Here is a 22,099-nt window from a genome sequence, read left to right on the forward strand (position 1 = left end):
TCCAACAATCATGAGTCAGGTCCCCCCGAAATCCTGAGATTGGCTTACGAGGCATGCAATTTTCCATAACAGTGAATGTGGGGTTTGCGTTTTATTTTTTGCCTTCTGGTTTCTGAGCCATTTCCAGATTTTTAGCCACAGCCACAAGGATGAGAAACTTACCAGCCTCCTTCTCCCCCCAAGCTGGGATACTTACTTAATCACAGGGCTCCAGCAGCTGGAGATTTAAGAACCCCCCTCCAAATTAGCACAATTTAATTACCCTGGCAGAGGGAGTGGGATTTAAATCACAGGAGGAAATGTGGCTATAGGGTGGTTTGGCAAACCCAGATCTATTGGGTGAGGTTTGCCCAGCCCAGCAAGGGACTTCAGACTGAACCTAGTGCAGACGGACAGAGCATATTCAGTTGCAGCTAGCCAGCCTTGATCGCACTGCCAGTGGCAGAGATACCACATCCCCAGAGAATTGATAAGGGAAGCAAAGGAACACAAGGAGAGCTCTTTGGTGGGCAGAGTTAAGGACAATAAGGATTTTTTTAAAAAGTACATTGGGAAGAAAAAAATCCTGACAATGGTATTGGTCCATTACTGGAGGAAATGGTAGAATTATCAATGATAATTCAGAAAAGGTGATTGGTGACCAAGGCCAATTTCAATCAGGCTGCTTGATGTTTAGCCTCTCATCCTCCCAGCTCCCTGGGAGAACTGAAATAAAGTGTGTCATTTAAGGAACCACAGAATGGAATTGTGTGTGTATGTGCTTTGAGGACAGGCTTGTATTGGGGGGGGGGACAGACACAGAAAGCCATGTCCTCACGTTTGTGTCTCAGTGCCGTGAGCCCATAATGCTCACAAGTCTTGCAAGGTCAGACCTGTGAAGAAACAGTGCTGGGGCGGGGTTGGGGGTTGGCAAGAGACACTCATCCTTCTCGTTCAGTCTGCCCGACCTCAAGGGAGCTGTGGCGCAGGAGTGGCAAGAGTGGCTCAGTAGGGGGCGCTGTCCCTGCTGAATGCTGACCCCCCCCCCAATGTCCCAGCATGGAACTAGGGGGCGCTGTTGTGCAGGGAACAAGGTGGTGGCTCAGTAGGGGGCAATCTCCTCCTTTAGTATGTGCTGACCCCACTGCCCCGGCGTGGCGCTAGGGGGTGCTGTGCTGATGGAGGGGCTGTATTTTAACTGAGATTGCAAATGAAAGCTCCTTAAAAAGGCTGTGGGGATGTTTGTCAGGGTGTCAGTCCAGCCAAATTCCCAGGTATGCACTTAGGGTCTTCCTAGTTAGAATACCCTCTGCTGAACAATTAGTTCATTGCTTCCTGTCCTAAGCTGTCATGTAGCCTTGCTGTGCTAATTTAATGAGCTGCTACTTTCTGTCCCAGAGGTGATTTTGTGAGGTCCAACTAATTAAATAGAATGCTGTAAGTAGTACAGTCTCTCTCATCTGTGTTAAATTGACGTATCACTGCCCTCTGCTGGAGGGAAGCAAAACTGCTCAACTGTGTGTCATAGGCCCCTATATGGCTATGGGCTTGTGGTGATTCTCCCTTAGCTCAAGTGGATGGAGCCTGGCATACTGTAGCAGGAGGGTCTGCATTGCATCCCTGCTCTCTCCCTGTGTTTGGAGCTGCTATGCTGTGCAGTGTAGGGATGCTTTGTTACCGTATTGTGCTTTTGCACAAAAGAACATACAGCTAGAAACAGACATAACGGCCTGTCTCGGAGACAGACATAACGGCCTGTCTCGGAGACAGCAGGCAAAAGACCTCCCAGGGGTTCATTCCAGGTGAGAGATCCCTGATACGGTGCTGTCGGCCCATGCATTCAGCAGACACGAGTCAGACCTCAGCAATCACGAGACTGGCTTAAAATTTATGAGGGTTTTTTTTGTTTTGTTTTTTTTGGTAAAGGAGGGCTCGTTGTATTCCTCACCTGGTTTTTGAGCAGTTCTGTTGCCTTCAGGTCTCGTTTTCTCTGCAACCACAAGGGCTTGAAATTTGCTTTAAAAAAAAAAAAGCAAGCTGAGATTCTCACGTGACTCCAGGACCTGAGGCTTTAAGAAAAAGATAAACTCCTGTGAGACTTGTGATAACCCCCTCCCCGAGAGTTGGCCCCACGCTAATGGTAGGTGAGACTTCCCCATGGGAACAAGAGGGAGATCTCCATCTGTATAAGCAGAGAGCTGTTGTTGTTGCATAAGAATGTTTCACTACACTGCATTGTAAACCCGGGTCTGTGGACTCTGTTTCTGATCCTACACTTGAGCGTCCACACTGCATTGTAACCCAGGGTTTACAATTGCTGGACCCGGGTCTCAGCTGAGCTAACATGTCCATTCTGCACTACGCAATCCTTCTGACTCAGGTGTGTGGCTTGAGTTGTGTCCACATTGCAAATGACAGGGCTTGGACCCGAACCACACTGGGACTTGGGCTCTGACTCACTCCTCTAGCAGAGTCCTAGGATGTGGGCCCTAAGTGCTTGCTGATCTGAGTCAGTCTGGTTTGTGTGTGGACGGAAGCGGGTCTTGGGCTCAAACCTGAGTCAGAGCCTGGGTTTAGTTAGTGTGCAGTGTAGACGTACATTGAGTGGCTTGCTTGATGCTGTGGAGCGGGGCTTGTCAGTGCTGGGCAGCAAATATTTTAAGAAGGGACTTCTGCAAAAGTTTTGTCTCTTAGCCCGGGAGTGCCAGGATTTCATGTGCCTCTAGGTTGAAATTCCATCCCACCCCTGAGTGGAGGGCCAGCACGCACTGCTTTGAGGCCCACTGAAGTCTTACCTTGCGGCATGTGTGTTCCCAACCCCTCAGTGCCTCACTCACAGAGGATCCGAGTTTGCTGCCCTGAGGGGTCCTGATCCTGCAAAACGCTGAAGCCCGTGCGCTGACTGGGGTTGCTCCTGGGTGCAGAATTAAGCAGAGGCACGGGCGTTAGCGGGATCGGCCCTCATCCTGAGCTGCAGCGGCTCCTGCTTTTAGTTCTGAAGATCCCTGGTCTGACCCAGATGAGCTTTGTTACATCTGTCCCATTTGCAGGGCCGGTGCAACCATTTAGGCGACAGGGCGCTGGGATTTGGGGGGCGCCATTTTCTTCGGCAGTGACCACGGCGGCCAGATCTTCGGCCGCCCTGGTCGCCGCTGGCATTTAGGCGGAGGGAGCTGGGGCAGGGGAGCGTGGAGAGGGCTGCCTGCAGCAAGAAAGGGTGGGGGGCAGCAGGCAGGGGAACTCCCCACCCCAGCTCACCCCTGCCCCGCCTCCTCCCCAAGCACGCCATCGCTGCTTCACTTCTCCTGCCTCCCAGACTTGTGGCGCCAATCAGCTTAGGTGCCACAAGCCAGGGAGGTGGGAGAAGTGAAGCAGCGAGGGCATGCTGGGGTGCTCGTGGGCGGAGCAGGGGTAAGCTGGGGCTGGGGGGGTGGCTTAGGGTGGAGGATGGGGGGTGGGGAGCTGCTGCAAGGGGGGCGCCTCAGGGCGGAGGGGGGGAGCTGCCATGTGGGGGGCACCTCAGGGCGGGGGGGGGAATTGCTGGGGGCGGCAAGGTGGAAGTTTTGCCTAGGGCGCGAAACATCCTTACACCGGCCCTGCTCATTTGAGCCTTATTTTGAGGGCTTTGGAGGCTTTCTGCACAGGGGTAGATTTTTGGCCTGGAATCATGGGCCAGAGCATCAGGCATCAGTGATTGCAGCCGGAAGGATTTTGCACTTATCCATGGCCTGTTGTTACTTATCTTTCCCAGCAGGCTTCAATGCCCTCACTGGAGGTTGCCTGGGTTAATAACTTACATTACAATAGCGCCCAACTGAAATCAGGGGCCCATTGTGCGAGGCACCGCACAGACACGCAGTGAGAGACAGGCCCTGCCCCAAAGAGCTTACGGTAAATAGACAAAGGCGGTGGAGGCGGGGAACCGAGTCACGGAGCGGGGAAGTGACTTGCCCAAGGCCACGCAGAAGAGCTGGGAGGGGAGCCCAGGTGTCCCAATTGCCCTGGCCACGCAATCACGCTGCCCCTCTTTTTCCAATTGCCAGCCCACTTGACCCTGCCGCTGGGCGTTGAGTGGATTTTCCTTTTCATTGCCGCGCTCGCCCGCCCGCCCGCTGGGGATGATTCAGCGCTGCCCACGTGGCTGGCTGGCTCTTGTGTCGCACGGCTCGTGTCTCTCCTGTCCTTTCAGCCCTTCGCTTCACAAAGGCTCTGAGTGCTGCACTGCACAGGTGCTGAAACAATCTGCTCTTCACCAGGGAACAATGGGGGAGAGGGGCGAGGCGGGGGAACTAATGTGGAAAGGGCATCCAGAGCAGATGTGTGTGGGCATCCGTTCAGCTAGCGCTCTTCTTTCCAGGCTCCAATGGCTGCGGGAGCTCATGGAGGATTCTTGTCTTGCCAGGGAGGGAGCCCAGGGCCTTCTCAGCCCAGCCACAATGACTGGAGAGTAGGAAGCATAAGACTACATCAGGCCTCGGCTAGCCCTGTGTTTATCTCCAGCAGCTGCTTTGGAGCAAGGGGCAATTGGAGGGCTGCCCGGGGTCCTTGCGCTGGGGTCTTTGGATCACCCCGTGGCACCTTCCCTGGTGGGGGAGGGAGGATTGAAAGCCAGAGGAGAGTTGAGCTGAGCCCCATGGATAGAAGCTTTCCCCCCCTTTGCACTTACTGTGTGGAAAAGATCCTTTCACCTGAAGGGCTTTGCAAGGGTGGGCTGGCAGCATGGCTGTTTTTTCAGAGGGGGAAACTGAGGCACAGACTTGCCCAAGGTCGCAGGGCATGCGATGGCAGAGCTGGGAATAGAATCCAAGTGTCCTGTCTCCTAGCCTCCTGCCTGAGCCATTAAACCGCATGACTCTTGCACAACAGGGAATAGAACCTGATCCTCCTGCTCTAACCTCTAGACTCCCCTCCCTTCCCAGGGCTGGGACTATGTCTCCAGAGACCAGTATTGTCTCCCTAATTCTTCTAAGCCATCAGCCAGTCACACAATAAAGCCCTTGGCATTTACAATGCACTAAGTCAGCTGGTTTTCCAAACATCCTGCCTCCCTCCCTCCCTCCTGCTTCTCTCTCTTCAAAGTAAATAAGTCAAACTGCTGCTTTATTTTTTGAAAGACAACTATTAAGGGATAAAAAGCTCCCAACTGCACTTAAACGAAAGCATTTCAACTCCAGCCCACAAGATGGTTAAAACATCAAGTTTTGTGAGTCAGGTGGTAAATTGCTACCTTAATTCGACGGCTTTTTGCTCCTGAATCGGAACCAGATACAATTAAAGAGAGCTCATGACTGCTCCAATTTTGTTGTTAAGACTCCCTTGTCTTTCTCCGGAGTTTCAATTTTGCAAACTATTTCGGTGACTTCCCAGTTTGGCCTTTCTCTGGAGTGGATTTAAAATATTTTTTTTAAATTCAGCTGCGCTGCAATACGCCATTTGCCTCAAATGAAATCATTAAAAAAATTGACTTTAATGCTTCAACTGACATGTCTTCTAATCCTGCTAGAATTAAGCAGAGCAGTTCTGTCCCCAGCGATGGCTGCTGCCTGTCTCTGCTCCATTCGCTTCTCATTCCCCTGCCCTTGCATCAATTTGCTTAAAAAGCCTGCTACGGTTTGGGCATCTGTTATGCAGCCAACAGGGGGCAGTGTGTTCTCGTGGCTTAGAGAATGGTGCTGACTGGAGCCCGGCAGTGCTGAGTTTGTAATGAAACAGGTGCTGGGGCCTCGAGCAATTTTTTTTGCTTTCGTAAGTGACGCGGCAAGCCCAGAGGTGCCGGGGCTCTGCACTGTGGAGCTGAGAGGTGCCAGGGTACCTGGGTTCTTTTGCCCATTCTGCATCCCACTTGCAGTGTAAGAACATACATAAGAACAGGAAGGAGGGGAGCGAACAGAACCGGGCAATTTATCAAGCGATCCATCCCCTGTGATCCAGTGCCCATTTCCGGCTGTCAGAGGCGGTGATCTTTGGCTCACCCACACCGAAATACTTTTGAGGATGTGGGCCTCAGAGCCCAATTAGCATCAGGAGTGTGGTTTCTAGTGCTTGGAGCAGTGGACCGGGTGAGAGCCAGGACAGCTAGATTCTAGCCTCGACTGTGCCACTTGCTTGTTGCCAGACCCTGGGTGAGTCAAACCCACGTTGTCGAAAGCGCCCTCTAATTTTGGGTGCCTTAATTTCGGGATTCCTAATTTGAGCCAACCGGGGCCTAATCTGCAGAGCTGCTGAGCAACTACCTCTGCCATTGAATTCATTGGCTGCTTAATTAGGTGCCTAACGATGGATCTGGCACCTTGAGCACCCAAAATCGGAGACATCTATTGAAGGCACTTTGGAGCAATCTCTCTGCACTTTGATCGCTCCACCTGGTAAACTGGGACAAAATATCTATTTCTTGCGGGGCGAGGGGGGGGGTAGCGCTGAGGTTTGCCAAGAGCTCAAATAGCCTGTAATGAAATCACAGATAGTTAGAGGCCAAGATTCTGGATGCCACCATGCCGTTGGGATTTTTGTGGGGTGGGTGGAGCCTGCTTTCCCTAGGGCTGGTGCTCGGCAATTTCTGAACATTAAAGTGTCTGAGGTTGGCCCCCCAAAATCACAAGCCTCTTTTGATAATCTTATATTACAATATCAATGACTAAATTCGAGAGGCCGAGTGTGTGCAATATACCAGCCCTGCAAAATCCCTTCTGTCTGGCAGGGGGACCAAATGTACTGACCCTCTGAGCCACATGCACCAGTCTTCGGAAGTTCACGGGCCGGGGCTTGGGGTTTCAGCCCCGCAGGAGGCACCTGCTGGGGCCGAAGCTCCGAGCCCCAACTAGGTGTACCCCAAGATCCCCTGCTCCACCGGGAAGAAGCCAGAGGTGATGCATGGGGTGGCACGTTTTTTCCAGGGTTTGCTGGCCCCACTCCGTCACATAGTGCCACCAGGCCCCCTCCCTGCCTGGCAGCTGCTGGAGCCAGTGGCCCCTCCCAGCAGTTTGCTGCTGCTAATACCTGGGAGCTGCAGGGTGAGGTAAAGGGGGGGGCATGCCTGGGGGGGTGTGACTCAGGCTGTTGGGGGGGGTGTTGAATCTTTAAATGGTGCCCCCACCCCCAGCAGGGACCAGTCATCTCTGGCAGAAGCCCCTAGCCCCACCACCCTGCTGCAGGGCAGAAGCCCCAAGCCCCGCTCCCCACCACCCCTGGTCTGGTAGGCAGAGAATGCGGGAGGAGTGAGCCGCACTTTAATGATAAAAGAGCCACAGTTTTGCTACCCCGCTAGATAGCATCCCTGATCTGCTGTTTAAAAACCAAGGGCACTGCCTTCTATTAGGTCAGGTGGGAAGGAAAAGTGTCAGGTCTGTATATGAGAAGGGTGAAATTCACCACTGGGCAGAAGGCCAGCATGAAATCGAAGCACCCCTGCAACCTTGGTGCACAAAGTTTTGCATATGGGCCGGATTAGCATCTCGCTGACCCCCGTGTAAATCCAGAGTTAACTCCATTGATGTCAGTGAAGTTACTCTGGATTTCCACCGGCCTACGTGAGACCAGAATCTGGCCCCGGATGGATACGTTTGTCTTTGGATTCTCCAAGCTCTTGAGCAGATTTTATTTAAAGGCCCCACAAGTGGTTATACGCTAGGCATCTATCACATCTCCAGAGTCCTGTCAGGACCATTCTTTATCCTTCCAGAGTGGGATCGAAGGCAGAGTCGCTGCCCTGGGAGCTTCAAAAGCTCTTGTTGCTCATTGATTCTTGGGGTTATTATTGGAGGGAACATACGGTCGATGGCTTCTATTTTGGAGTTGTTTTTCCCTGCTATGTTGAGTGGGTTCTTTCTCCTTTCTGATATATTGACCAGCAGTACCTAGGAGAAGGCAAAGCAGAGTGCATTTGGTTTTGTGGTGGTGGATGTAGGGAGGTGAGATTCATAGATTTAATTCACAGGTTTTAAGGCTAGAAGGGACCTCCTGCATATCACAGGCTGGAGCATTTCAGCCTGTTGCCCCTGGACTGAGCCCAGTGACCTGTGTCTGAATCAAGCCTAGCTTCCAGAAAGCCAGCCACCCTTCATGTGAAAACATAGATGGAGAATCCACCACTCCCGGCTGCGCTACTGGCTAATCACCCTCACTGTTAAAACTTGGTGCCTTAGTTGTAATTTGAAGTTGTCTGGCTTCAACTTCCAGCCACTGGTTCTTGTTCTGCCTTTCCCTGCTAGGTGAAGATCCTTCTGTGAGAGCCGGTGATAAGGTTATTCAGAACATTTGCCTCCCATCCAAGGATCTGCGTGTGATTAACAAATATTAGTTAATTCCACCTCACAGCCCGTCCAACCCTTCGGGTGCGACCTGGGTTCAATTCCTGACTCTGCCACTGGCCGCAAGTCATGCTCTGTGACTCAGTTTCCCCATCTGTAAAATGATATTGCTTTGCAAAGCTCTTTGTGATCCACTGATGACCAGTATTAGATAGACGCTAAGTAGTAATATTAACACCTCTCTCATGAGCTAGTGAATATCATCAAATGAGACAAATCTTACATGGCTCCTGGCCCTGTAACGTTTGAACACCTCACCATCTTTAATGTATTTATCCTCTCAACACCTCTGTGAGCTAGGGCTGTGTTGTTATCCCCATGTACAGATGGGGAAGTGAGGTCACACAGGGAGTCTATAGCAGCCTAGTGTGCTAACCACTGGATCACATCTCCTGGGAAAGCTGAGACCCAGAAAGGTGAGCTCAAGATCGTTTAGTGAGTTTTAGTACAACCCGGGATGGAATAAAGAAGGTATTGCCTCTCAAACTCCACCCACAATCCCAGGCCCCGCCCACAATCCCAAACTAGATGGGTGTTTTTGCAAAAACTGGCCAGTGCTGAAATGATTAACATTGTTGCTATTTAAAATTTCATCAAACAGCTTCAGAATTGAAAGGGACCCACACAGGAAAATAAAACTGTGGTTTTATGATGCTTAAAGAAGACCTAAAAGGCGTTTTAAAAACAATAGTAATTGGCTTGTCTTTCAACATCAGAAAATCATATTTTATCCCTTTTCCTGGAAGGATCTCTGGGCAGCTGGGTTTGACATCAAAACCAGAATTTGGGAGGGAAAGGTGGGGGTTTTTTGGAGGTTCAATCAGGCTTAGCAAAACTCTGTCTTTTGGGTAAGCATTATTTAACTCAAATGCTTGATAAACAGTGAGGAGGAAAGATCTCTTGGTGAAAGATTTGCCAGCCCAACTGCTTGAATATAGGGCTGAGAAAGATTTATCTCTGGCAGAAATAGAGACGGTGGAACCTGCTATTTCTCAAAGGTCAAACAAAAGCAAGCAGGACGATTGTAAACTCTTTGGAGCAGAGGCTGTGTTTGCGTTACAAGCGGGTACAGTGCCGAGCACAGTGCGGCCCCAATCCGGACTGGTGCCTCAAGGTGCTACAGTGATAGAATGCGAATAATCAACTATCTCAGGCCTGGGACAAAAGAGGGCAGAAGCTCAATGTTCTTTTCCTGGAACAGGTCTCCTTTAGCTGAGAGGATGCCTTGCAAACAGCCACGGAGCGCTACAGACAGGAAAAAGGAAATGTCCTCGTCTCGGAGAAACCGCTCACCTGGAACCAACACCTGAGTTCTCAGCCCAGGTATTATAGAGAGGTTTGGGCTTTCATTCAATCAAGTCCAGCGAAGCCTTTTAATGATCGGATTAGCACTTTCCTATTTTCTGAGTCAGTAGCTCCAGCGCCTGGATCCAGAAATTAACAAAATTGGAAGAGGCTGTGCCTCTCTGAACTAATTAATATCTAGCACTCCAGCGAGCACACCTCTGGGATTGTCTGGGCGCCGTGACGGTGCTCCCTAGACCGCAGCTCCCGGCGACGGAGTGGGGAGCTGCACCTGTGAGCCCCCCCTAACTCCCTGTGTGCACTTCTTCCCTGCGTCACGCCGTTGGGGCTTTGCTGAAGGCTTCCGGAGATGGGGCCGTTAATTAGAGTGCATCGGGATCCCCGCCCCCGAAAAAGCGCAACAAAAAGGAATATATTTTCATTTTCCTCTAATTTTTTTTAAATGTTTCAAGATTTTGTCCAACCTCCCCCCCCCAATTCTTAGCTTAAACCCCAGAACATTTAGATTCCACCCCCTGGCCAAATTTGACAAAATAATTTTCCATAAAAATTTCCATTTTGTCCAAAAAGTCACATTCCATCATGGTGAAAACCGTTTGGACAGGACATTTTCGACCAGTTCTGCCCTTAGCCTCGCCGTGCCTCAGTTTCCCTGGTGTAAAAACCCAGGTCAGGTTTGCGAGACTCATCTACTGATTCTTTGTAAAGTGCTTTGAGGTCTTGGGAGGGAAGGAGCCGTGTCATTTTCCAACTGGGAGGCTGAGCGGATGATATTCACTGGGAAAAAATTAACTGAGGAGTGACGAGGATGGAATTAGTAAGACAGACATCTGCATGGACGTTGTGGAGTGGAGCGGTTTAGCGCCAGGAGCCTGGGGACCGACTGGTCGGATCAGACTTGCAGGGAGAAACGCACTCAAGAACTGATTGTGCCCTGGAGAAACGTATCGGAATGCTTGAGAATTGGAGCAAAGGGGACGCTCCCAGCCTGAACGCGGGGCTCTGACCCAGGGGGACTGCAAAATTGCTGGAAACGGATGCCGTGTGAAGGATCGTCTTGAATTAACCATGGAGAGGGAGTGTCGTGAGGGCAGGAGAGAGAGAGAGGTGGGGTGATGCTGTGATTGTCACCTGTGGAAAGAAAGCTCTGAAAGAAGCAGGAGATGGAGAGAAGGAAGTGGAGAGAATGAGAGAAGAAAAAGAAAGAGAGAGACACACAGTACGTGCCTTTGGACATTCAGTTCCCTTCATGTGAGGACCAAGGCCTCCTTGTTAAACACTAGCCTGCCAGTGTAACTAACCCCAGTGCAGCCAGTGAGGGGCACCCTAGAGAGCTGGTCTGGGGGGTGACCAAGGGCTTGTCTACACAGAGACTTAGTGTACAGTAAGCTGAGGTGGAAAAGGGCCTTTGACGTACAGCTCCGAGCGTGCTACGGAACAGACGCTGAGCCATAGCAGGGTCCGCACCGCCGCCTAGCATGCGGGCAGGCTACTGCGCTTTTCCTAGCATGCGCCCTTGCAAGCTGAAGTGGCTGCTCGGCCGGGCAGGGCTCGTCCCGCTTGCCCCTTCAGCCGGCTGGGGCGGGAGTGGCTATGGAGGCAGCACACTCAGTCCTCTAATGGGAAGGAGCGTCTCCCATCGCATCTCAATGTCCCCCTCTCCTAGCGATGCTCTGAGTGGTACTGATGCGCTGGGCCCGCATTTGAGGAAGACAGAGGAAAGACTCCCATTGACTTCAGTGGCCTGTGAACCGGGCAGCGGGCAGGCCACTCCGGTGAGGAGCCCAGGAGGTGGTTTCTCAGTATGTCTCCCTGCGTCAGCTGGGGCAGGGTGTTGGAAAGCGACGGGGGCAGGCTCCGGGGCCTTCTCTCTCCCAGCGCAGGGTGCCGTTCATTCCTGTTTTAAGCCCAACTGGACTCTCAGCTTGTTCTTTCTCTTGAAACAAATGAGATTTATTTGAATCTCACAGCTAGAGAATAGGGGCCCTGGGAGCTGGGTGAGAATCACAAGCCCCTTCTACTGCTGGGGAAACTGAGGCACAGAGCGAGGATGTGACTTGCCCAAGACCATGCAGAAGAACAGTGGCAGAGCCAGGAATAAATGTCCTAGGACCAAACCCCAATCATTGTTCCTGTGATCACACAGCCTCTCTGTTTGCCATTTGCTGTCCCTTGGCCCCCCTCAAGAGCTGTCCTGGCTTCCCTGAAGGTCCATCACCAATCCCAAAGTCAGCAATGCTGCAGGGTCGGGCTTCAACCATCAACCATCCTCTGGGTCCATCAACCCCACCATCTGGCTTGTGTGGTACCTTTCAGTGACAAGTCAAGCTGATGGCACTGGGGGTCGGATTCTGCACTCGCTCATGCTGGGGCGCATCAGAAATGACTCCCCCAAAGTGTTGCCTGGTGCAATTCACCCCCTGTGTAAAAGGCCCGCACCAAATTTGTGCCCCACTGAAGCCCGTACGCTAGATGACAAGTGTATTCGAGAGGCAGTGTGAGCCAAGGAAGGTGAGTGGGACGGGGAGGCTGGAGACCTACTCTGCCACTGACTTACCATGTGACCTTGGCTCTGTTGCCCGGTGATCAAATGAGACATTAGTGGTGTATATAGGCTCTGTGCTGGGGTGAATGCCATCTTCCTTGAGAGCAGAATCAGGTCTCCTGCTGACAGGGCCGGCCCTAGACCAAATGGTGCCCAGGCAAGGAGCGTCTTCATTTGTTAAACTTTTGAAGAACATACAAGCGGTCGCCTGCCCCTAAATCCAGCCCAGCCTGCAGATCCTTCTAGCCTGGACCCTTTCCGCTCGGTGTTCCTTCTCCGTGTGTTCAGAACCCACTCCTGCTTCTCTCCTCTCCCCATTACTGCTAGACTGGTGCAGCAGGGGCCGCCTTTGCTGTATGTCAAACCAGTGCGTGCTTGTAGCGGGCTGGGGCAAGAAGCCTGGGCTGATTGGGGAAGGGAGGCTCAGCTGGCACCTGTAAGAGGCAGTGAGCCAGGGGCCCAGGCAGTCTCCCTTGGGCTGTAGAGGGAGAAGGGCCTGGCTGTAGGGCCTAGAGACAGGGTACCTGAGTAGAGCAGGGCTGGGGAAAGGCAGAGGAGCTGGGGAGCTCCAGCCTGGAAAGCCCCAGGCTGCGGCCTAGCACAAGGCCAACAGGCACTGGGGGTTGCAGAGGGCAGCCCAGGGGCAGGCCAAGGCAGCAGGTCCAAACCCAACCTTGCCAGTGATGAGTGGCTGATACTGCAGTCTGCCCCAGAGCGTGGGAGCTAGACAATGACTGGCAGTAGCCTAATACTGAGGTGAGGTGGGGATAGTGGGTGGGGGTTCCCTGGGGAGGGGAGACCCTGAGAGAAAGGGGTAACTGTCAGGGGGCAGCGCCCCAGCTAACAGGGCACCAGGTCCGAGAGGGACACGGGGGCCAAGTAGTAGCAGGACACCGGCCTGCAGAGGGTGCTAGGCTGGAGAGCTAATTCCTGGAACACCAGCAGGAGGTGCTGCAGGGATGAGCCCTACACCCTTACAGTGCTGTTCTCCTTCATTTGCTTGTCTGCACCATTTCACTGCCTCTGAAAATGAAGAACTCTTCCTGTCAGCGCAAATGCTCAGGGTATTTATCCTCACGACAGCCTGCTAGCGGCGCTGTGGTCAAGGCCCCGGCAGCGCTGAAAATATCCAGTTTCCAGACGTCTTTCACTGTGCCATAATAATTTGTTCCACTTTGAAACTTGGCATAGAAAGTCACTGCGTTGTGCTTTTCTCCTGAAAACCAGCACATTTGGGGAGGGGAACTAACAACAAATAGTTTGGGCCATTTTTATGCTGACGGCAAAACGTATGGATGTGTTCTGAACAATTAGGTTTTTTTTGTGCTTGTATCAGTAAAAAAAACCAAAACCCCAAAAGGTCATTTTTATATACAGAACAGCATTTGAGCTGTGTTTTTCTCTAATTGCCTGTTGTCTGGGCCAAACAAACTGAAAGAGGCCAAAATATTGATGATAGAAAAGGCTCCATTGCACAAGTTTGTCATTTCTTCTAAGAGTTTTAGTGCACACTTTAATTTGTTGTATCGGGCCCTGGTTGGGTACAGGAAGCGAAGCTGAGTTGGTTGAAAAATGCTGTTTCATCAAAGCAGAATCTGTTTCAGTGAAGTTTGAGATGGAGACAGAGACTTCTTCCTTCATAAAGTACATTAACTGCTTTACAGAGGGTGATTTCTAAAGTTAGTTAGTTCTGTTTGCCAGGAGCTGGGAATGGGTGACCGGGGATGGATCATTTGGTGATTCCCTGTTCTGTTCGTTCCCTCTGGGGCACCTGCCATTGGCCACTGTCAGAAGACAGGACATTGGGATAGATGGACCTTTGGTCTGACCCAGTCTGGCTGCTCTTAGTGCTCTGTGCAGATTTCACTGCAGTACTGTAATTAGGAGGATATTGCAAAACTAGCTTGTAAATTCTCTGGGACAGGGACTGGCTTGTGAATAAATATTTATACCACACTTAGAAGAACAGAGCCCTTATCTCTGATGGGGCTCTCTCAGCACTTTCGTAATGCAAATAATCTAAAGCTTAATTAATGTGGTTTGTAAAGGCCTCTGAATGCCTGAAGTGAAAGTTACCCTAGCGGATCAGTATTGTTTATTAGTATGGGCTGCACCTGTGAAACTGTTTGTGTGACATGCGTGTTAGAGTCTTCCTTTAAATGGGGCTCCTTGAAAATCTCTACCTGAATAGCCCCATGGTGTAACATGTTCCCCAAGATCGGTAACATACAACCAAGACCCAAATCCTTCAAGGCCTTCAGGCTCTGAACAGTGAAATCAGTGGAAGTTGGGACCTTTTAAGGATTTGGGCCCACGAGAGGAGGTAAAAACACACTTAACAATGGTGTTGCCCCTAGATGGGGAAACCGAGGCAGGCAAATGGCAAAATTCCTTGCCCAATCCAACCAATCACCCCGATTAGACAATCCCTTCCTGCAAACCAGGAGGGGAAAAACCCCTCCCCTCCGTCCTTCCTTGCTGGGGGGGGGGAGAGGAGAACATGAGGTCTGAAAATATTTCGCTTCTTCCCTCCATAATCCAGCTCCTGCCCACATCCCTAGTGCTGGGCTGGGCACCACGCAGGCAGGTCAGAGCCTCCCAGCGCTGAATCGGGGCCAGGAGCTGGCTCGGGATAGCCCAGGCTCCCGCCGGCGGAGGTGTTGGGGGGGCGGGACCGAGCGTGCTCTGGGGCTGGAGGCTGCAGCTGCTGCGGGTCCCGGGCGGCCGCGCACGTGGGGGGAAGCGGCGGCGGCAGCGGCTGGAGCGGGGCCTGGGTGAGCGCACGCCGGGGTCGGGCCGCTGCCATCGGCTCGGGTGGGTCCCTGCCAGCGGGGAAACAGGCACCAGCCCCCGCACGGTCCCCCACCCTCTCCGGGCCATATACTGTGTATGGGACCCCGAGCCCCGCCCCGTGCACGGGACCCCCTGGCCCCCCGCTCCCTCCATGCCCCACTGAACCCCGCCCCGTGCACGGTCCCCCACCCCCTCCGGGCCATATAGTGTGTATGGGACCCCTAGCCCCACCCCGTGCATGGGACCCCCTGGTCCCCCGCTCCCCCCCTGCCCCTCCGAGCCCTGCCCCGTGCACAGGACTCCCTGCCCCACTGAGCCCTTCCCTGTGTATGGCCCCCTGCTCCCTCCCTGCCATGTAGTGTGCATGGGCCCCCCTGTACCTCCCTCCCGTGCATGGCCCCCGCCCTGCCCCCCTCAGCCCCACCCCGTGCATGGGACTCCCTGTCCCCCCTCCCTGCTCCATTATGCCCCCTCCCTGCTCCATCGGGCCCTGCCCTGGACATGGGCTCCGTGCCCTATCGGGCCCTGCTTGCCCCACTGGGCAACATACTGTGCATGGAACCCCCTGTCCCCTCCCCAGTCCCACTGGGCCATGTGCAGTGCCTGGAACCCCTCCCCTGCTCTGCCAAGCCACATACAGTGTCTGGGACCCCTTTCCCCCTCCCCTACGCCCCCTGCTCTTCACCAGGTCGTATATTCCATAGGGCTCCGTTTGTTAGTGTGATGAGCCCAGCCTGCTGCCTAGGACTCAGGGGCTGTGTAAGTGTATAAGAGTGTTGCTTGACTCGGGGCTACACCTTCAAATTGGATCAGCCTCGCTACATCGCTGTGGGCTGTGCAGAATTTTGAAGAATTATTCTGTTGACCTAGGTACCGGCTCTCGGAGAGGATGGAAAACCCCCTTCCATTGATGTGGGAAGCGACCCCGGTTGGGGTGACGGGCATGAATGAATGAATGAATGATTGATGTGGGAAGCATCTATGGTATAGTTGTGCTGGGTTATGTAGATGTACCCTTAGATTGTCTGCTTCGGGGGGCAGGGACCACCCTTTTGTCCTGTGTTTGTACAGGGCCTTGCACGGTGGGGTCATGGGCCGTGACTGAGCTGCCAGTCGTTACTGCAGTACACGTAATCATACTATTTCTTTGTATGCCGAAGTGTTAAGGAAAATAACGGGCGTCTGTAAAGCTGCTTCTGTGCTATTTCCAAATCCCTTAGCCTCTATCGTTCCTGAATCGGATCCTTTCAAACGAGGCGAACTCTGCGTTCCTCTGAAAGGGCCTTAGCACGGGGTGTACGAACCCTGTGCGGCGGCTGAACAGAGAGGCGGTTTTTCAGAGATTGGAGTGCCATGAAAATTCATGTTCTTAAACTCAGCCTTACGCTTACTTCACTGATCTAACCACCAGTCCTGCTACCCTCTCCCCAGCTCTGCGCTTGAATAACTGAAAAATGGCCAAAAGCTTCCAAAATAAGGTGCCATTCATGCAAACACTGACACGTATGTATTATTATTAGTTGTTATTTATACTGTCCAGCACCCAGGAGCCTCGGTCATGGCCCAGATCGCTGTAAAAATAAGCAGGAGAAATTTTAGACCCCAAATCATTTTTTTTTCTGGGAAGCAAGTTCTAAGCTATTGAAAATAGAGATTTGACACAGAAAGCAGTTTCCTCCCCGACTTTAAAGGGACACAATCAGATTAAAATCGTCGTTGTTTGTTTTTGTATTACAGTTATACAAAGCCCTAACTGAGAACTGGCCCCATTTTACTAGGATGTACACGCACACATCAAGAGACTGAAGAAGTTCAATAAGACAGACACAGGGCGGGAGGGGAAACTGAGGCAAGAGAGGATACGTGACTTGCCCAATCCTTCTGCCTTCCAAAAATTTTGTAACCAATGTCCTATCCTGTCTTATAAATAGGAACAAATTCTTACAAAGAAACCACTTAGAGTATTTAATCTACATTTCATCTTTTAGGTTGTTACCTTTTTTTATTCTTTTGCATGTTAGTCAGTTTGGACAATAGGTTCTCCTTTGTTTCTGGCTGATTTTTGCTTTCTGGCTCCCATGTGCTAGCACAATGCTGCAACGTTTGGGTTGCAGACACTGCAGCGGGAATGCTTCAATCAAAATTCTTCTCAATGGATTTGTTTATATTCAATTTTATTGAACTATTTCGCTAAGTGAGCATGTTTCTTGGGGACTTTCTCCCATTTCTTTCTTTCTTTATTATTATTTACATTTTTGTATCTATTAGGCTGGTGAGAGGTTTCTTTCTTCCTCCCTTTAATAAATTGTGCTTTGATGTTAAAAAAGGTGCTAGCAAAATCATTTGCCAAAAGGGGAAAGTGTATGGGGCTAAAACTCTTCCACATTTTGATGTCTGATTTTCAGACTCGGGTGCCTTAAAATGAGGTATTCAGATCCGTATTTAGACCCTAGTTCTGCAATTGACAATGTGCGGGCAGATTGCTTCGTCTGCATGGAACTCTGCAGAAGACAAGGGTCTGTCCACATGTACATTACAGGATTGGGGTCTTGAATGCACAGATAAGAGTCTTAACCTACCTTGCAATGAAACTGAAGGGAGTCCAGTATCTCTGAAATCAGGCCACTTATTTTGCTACCTAAGACCCTGATCCTGCAAAGAAGTAAGCACATGCTTAATTTTATGCCCTGTGAGTAGCCCCATTGAAGCCAGCTGCCATCGGGCTGTGTTGCCTAGCGAGAACTTGAAATACTTAGAATCTGTTCCTGGCTCTACCAGTGGCCTGCTGGGTGACCTTGGGGAAGTCACGTCGCCTCCCCGTGCCTCAGTTTCCCCATCTGTCGCTGGGGGATAATGATACTGACCTCTTTTGTAAAGCACTTTGAGATCCGTGGATGAAAAGCATTATAGACGAGCTGGGTATTATTATTTACAGGACTGGGGTGCTAAAACAGCTGGAGATGCCTAGCTTTAGGTACACATATTTGAAAATATTGATCTGTTGTAGTTAGGCGACTTAGTGCTCGTTGAATTATTTCCTGTTGTCAGCCATGCTGCGTTGTCCCCAAAAAAGGAGCTTTTCACTTGTAATCAATCTTTATGTATTCTTAAGGCATGGCTTTATGCCCAGAAAGCAGTTTTTGCTTTCTGTAGTCTTTGTTAACCAGTTATTTGCCAAAGTAGCGCTATCCTGCTGCAAGTGTACTTAGGACCCATACCCGCGAAAGTCCATTCTTTACAAGATTGCTATCCCAAATCCAAATGGCCAGGTCATGACCCTGTGTCAGATTGCTTTGACCAAAGCTTGGCTAATGGTTCCTCTCTGGCTCCCCAGACTATATTGACTAAAAGCGTAGCTAATTGGTTTGACTACAATCATGGTTCATTATTAAAAATGTTCAAGAGACCAAATCGCCAAACGTAGGCAAACTTATTGTCTACAGATAAAACAGTACAATACAAAAAGCAGACGTACCCTCCGCCTGCGAAGCAATTCTTATCTTGCAGCATGTTCCCCTGACCCAAAAGGCGTGCTTCTGAAATGTGCATTTAAACTAGCTATATTTATAGTATGGTTTTACAAGTTACATCACGAAAACCCAACCCACCGCTTGGTAGCATTTCCTTAACTGGTGGTTTTATTCTGTATTTTTCTGATCTTCATTTTGAATGCTACATTCCGAAGCAGGTGCCCGTGTCGGTACCTGTATTAAGATATAGAACAAATTGTGTCTTGACTTCGGCAGATTTCATATTTGCTAGCTCCAAAGCTGACTTCAGCTTTGCAAAACGCTCTGGGATACTTAGCCTAAGTGAATAGGAGTAAGCAGAAGACCATGCAAATCTGTGGTGCCATTTATCTGTAATGTAATGTGTAATACATATTCATATGGTGTGCAGTACCTAGAGCAAACACACATTGGCTAACAGATTCAAACAGTTCCTACCGATGTTAAATTGCTGTGGCGCTATCTTGCCCCCAAGTCTAAATGTTGCATTGACAGTCTCAAGAATCCCTTTATAGAGCTGTTACTGAGATGCTGTATTACAGGCAGAGTTTTATTGACTTTTGGAGGAATGTCAGATATGCTCCAGCTGGCGTGAGTTGGCGCGAGGTGTGAATTGGATGCAGCCGTCACTGGGTGAAATGTTATAGCCGGGGTTATGCAGGAGGTCAGATTAGATGATTGTAAAGGTCCTTCTAGCCTTGAAATCTGACTCTTAAGTCTCTGGTATGCATGATTTGGCTCATTGTCTAGGCCCAGGGCCCTGGTACTATTTGGGAACACGGGTAAAACACAGGTGCCATTTAGCGTGGAATAATAGGTTCCCCAGCATAGTTGCTTTTACTGGGATGTTAGGAAGGAGGTGACATACCCGGCTGCTTGGGAGAGGCCTGAGAAATGCCGTGAAAGACACTAAACACTGAGAATTTAAGCCGTAGCGCCTTACGGATATTCAGAGAGAGAGATTTTGCAGAAGCAGCAACGGGGAGTCAGGGGGGACTTAAATCTTTCCCTTATGGGCAAAATCATCTGGGAGGTGATCCAGTTATAATCCTTTTTCCCCAGACTAACCTCTATCCACTGAACTGCCCTACGCTCAGCAGATGGTCTGGGAAGATTCAGCAGTGGGATTACTGGCCTGCTCAGGAGCGGAGCTGCACTGTATGTCAGTTCTACCTCCTTGTGCGCTGAGGGCTCGGCTGGTGGGTTTAGCTTCAGCGGTGGTGGTGTTTTTCATGCAAATGCTGGATGATGATCTCCGGACTCCTAGGAATCGACATGAAGGGATTGAATATTTTGTGATTTGCATTGTAGGTGTGCATTGAGCTGCAGGAGAGGAAAGATGGTCCATTGGGTAGGGTGCTAGCCTGGGACTTGATTTGGGTTTGAACCCCGACTCCGCCACAGACTTCCTGTGTAGCCTCTCTGGGCCTCACTTCCCCTTCTGTACAATGGGGCTACCAGCCCTGCCCTGCTTCACAGAGGTGGGGGAGAATTGTTACTTTAGAACGTGAGGCACTCAGCTGTTAAGTAATGGGAGCCACATACGTACCTGGGCACTGAGCAGAACCCGTGTGCTAAGCACGGTACTAACGTAGAGCAAAAACGTCCTTTGTATTATAGTAGCGCTAGAGATCAGGGCCCCCAGGTGCTGTACATTCACACAGCGAGAGACTGCCCCAGAGGCCTTAGAGTCTCGAGACAAAAGGTGGGTGGGGAAACTGAGACAGGGAGGGGGATGTGACTTGCTCAAAGTCACCGGCAGAGCTGGGATTAGAACCTCGGTCTCCTGACTCCCAGTCCAGTGCTCTGTCCACTAGGTATCCCTGCCTCTTCAAATAGATGGCTTAAACTAATGGATGATACTAAGGAATCTCTCCAAGCCTGTCTAAGTTCTTCCATAGTCCCGTCTCTGTAGTATCTGAGCATCTCGCATACATAAATGGGGTTGCTCTGCTAACACTCCCTGTGCGCTAAGAAAGTGTTCTCCCTGTTTGTGCAGAGGGGGAACTGAGGCACAGAGAGACCCAGGGCCATATTTTCAGAGACACCGAGCACCCGCAGCTCCCCTTAACTGCAGCTAGCTCAGCATATCTGAGAATCAAGGCCTAAGGTGATTTGCCCAAGATCACGCATGCGGTCAGAGGCAGAGCTGGGAGCTTCCTCCCGCCCCCGATTCCCACAAATCTACAGCCTGATTCTGCAGTCTGGTGCTGTACAGATCTCTTGGCAGGGACTGCGAATTCTTCACCTTGTTTTCATTTTAAATGTTTCATTTCTGGGAACAATTATGCAGCTTTGTGCAAGCACACCTTGCTTGTCAGCTCAATAAGGACAAAGAACATATGTTAGATCGTGGGCTGATTGCATGGATCTTCCACAGTGTAGTGTGCATATAGCATCGCAGTTGCGGTTTGCAAGGTGGTGGGACAGCTGTCCTGTCTGTGTGTGTGTTGTAGGGGAAGAAGCGAATAACAGAAGGCGTTGTTGTCTGCATGATAGTAATAACATAACAAGGGGCTTTTGCTTAAACCAGTGTTTTCCAAAATGAGAGCACAAAGGAGACTCTCGGGGGTGTATGGACAGACCTCTCCATTGTTCTCCAGGGTTTCAACTTTTTTTTTTTTAAAGTAAGTCTCTAGTTTTTACACTTGAGATGGAAATCCTCAAGGTGTGAACTGAGTGTAACCGATGCGGAGATGCCTGCCTGAATTTGCAGAGAGCCTGAAACCATTGCTCAGATGTGCGAACTGCCCCATTTGTTCCAGAGGGGACTGACTCAGATGTCAATGGTGATGTGTAAGAAAGGAGAGAAAGGACAGCATGAAGATTTATGCCAGTGGTTCCCCGGGGGGGACGTGAGAGGGTTGCAAGTAGGATGCGATTGGGTTTCATTTCCTTGTTTGGGGCATGGGGAGGACTCAGTTTTCAAAAGTTTGGGAAATACTGGGTTAAACCCCAGGGTCTGAACCTGGGTGGCCCAACAAGTTAGAATAGGGGGTGACCACCCTATCTTTTTGTGGCTAGATGCGGGAGGGTAGTCCTGAAAGTTTTGTTACAGAAGGAAAAGGGTGTGTGTGTGAAACTTTTTTTTTTCTTTTGTAACAGAGCAACTGTATGTTAAAGGACAAGACCCACGGATATTTTTAAAAATCATTTTGAGTGAGTACGCCCCTGCGCCAGATTCTACCCTCGGAGAGTTCTGCCTTTGACTCCCAGGGATTCCTCTCGATTTGCACCTGGGGTAACAGAAAGCGGAAGACGGGGGGTCCAAAGGGTGCAAAGCACAAGGGGTGCAAATGTGAGCAAATAGGACTTGTTTCCACACAGAGGCCAGGCAGGGGTAGACTCTGGGACTCTAAGCTTGGAACTTACAAAGTGTGTGTGTGGGAGAGAATGTTTCAGAAGGTGATGAGCCTGTCTGAACAGGGGCTTAGAATGGAAACTCTTATGCCGCGTTAACTCTGGGCACCGGTGCAGAGCATTCACGCTGTGATACCACGTGCTTCCCGTGGCTGGCTGGCTGGCTGGCAGGAGCCCTTGCTACTGTTTGAGGAAGCAGGATTCTGTCTTTTTACTGGGGAGGCAGCTTGGAATTAGCCACGCGGGAATCTGGCCTGGACACTGGGGTTAACCCCCTGGGCCCCATGACCCCAAATAACCCT

General features: G+C 50.8%; 1 protein-coding gene across 2 annotated transcripts in view; it reads left to right on the forward strand.

Annotated features, from left to right (window-relative positions):
• The first annotated feature begins 14,634 nt into the window (after positions 1–14,634).
• The window catches only part of GPAT2 (glycerol-3-phosphate acyltransferase 2, mitochondrial), a 44,550-nt gene continuing 37,085 nt past the window's right edge, over positions 14,635–22,099 (forward strand). Inside the window, exons 1-2 of one of the 2 annotated variants that reach the window (XM_039525680.1) lie at positions 14,913–14,949; positions 21,543–21,596. Coding sequence is in view for 1 of the 2 variants with exons in the window: in XM_039525679.1 (XP_039381613.1) it covers positions 14,636–14,722 (87 nt within the window). In the remaining variant the exon portion in view is untranslated. Of the gene's footprint in view, positions 14,723–14,912; positions 14,950–21,542; positions 21,597–22,099 lie in introns of those variants that run through there. The other variant, XM_039525679.1, reaches the window with a different exon arrangement.

Source organism: Mauremys reevesii, linkage group 2 (genome assembly GCF_016161935.1).
Source record: "Mauremys reevesii isolate NIE-2019 linkage group 2, ASM1616193v1, whole genome shotgun sequence".
NCBI classification, from domain to species: Eukaryota; Metazoa; Chordata; order Testudines; family Geoemydidae; genus Mauremys; species Mauremys reevesii.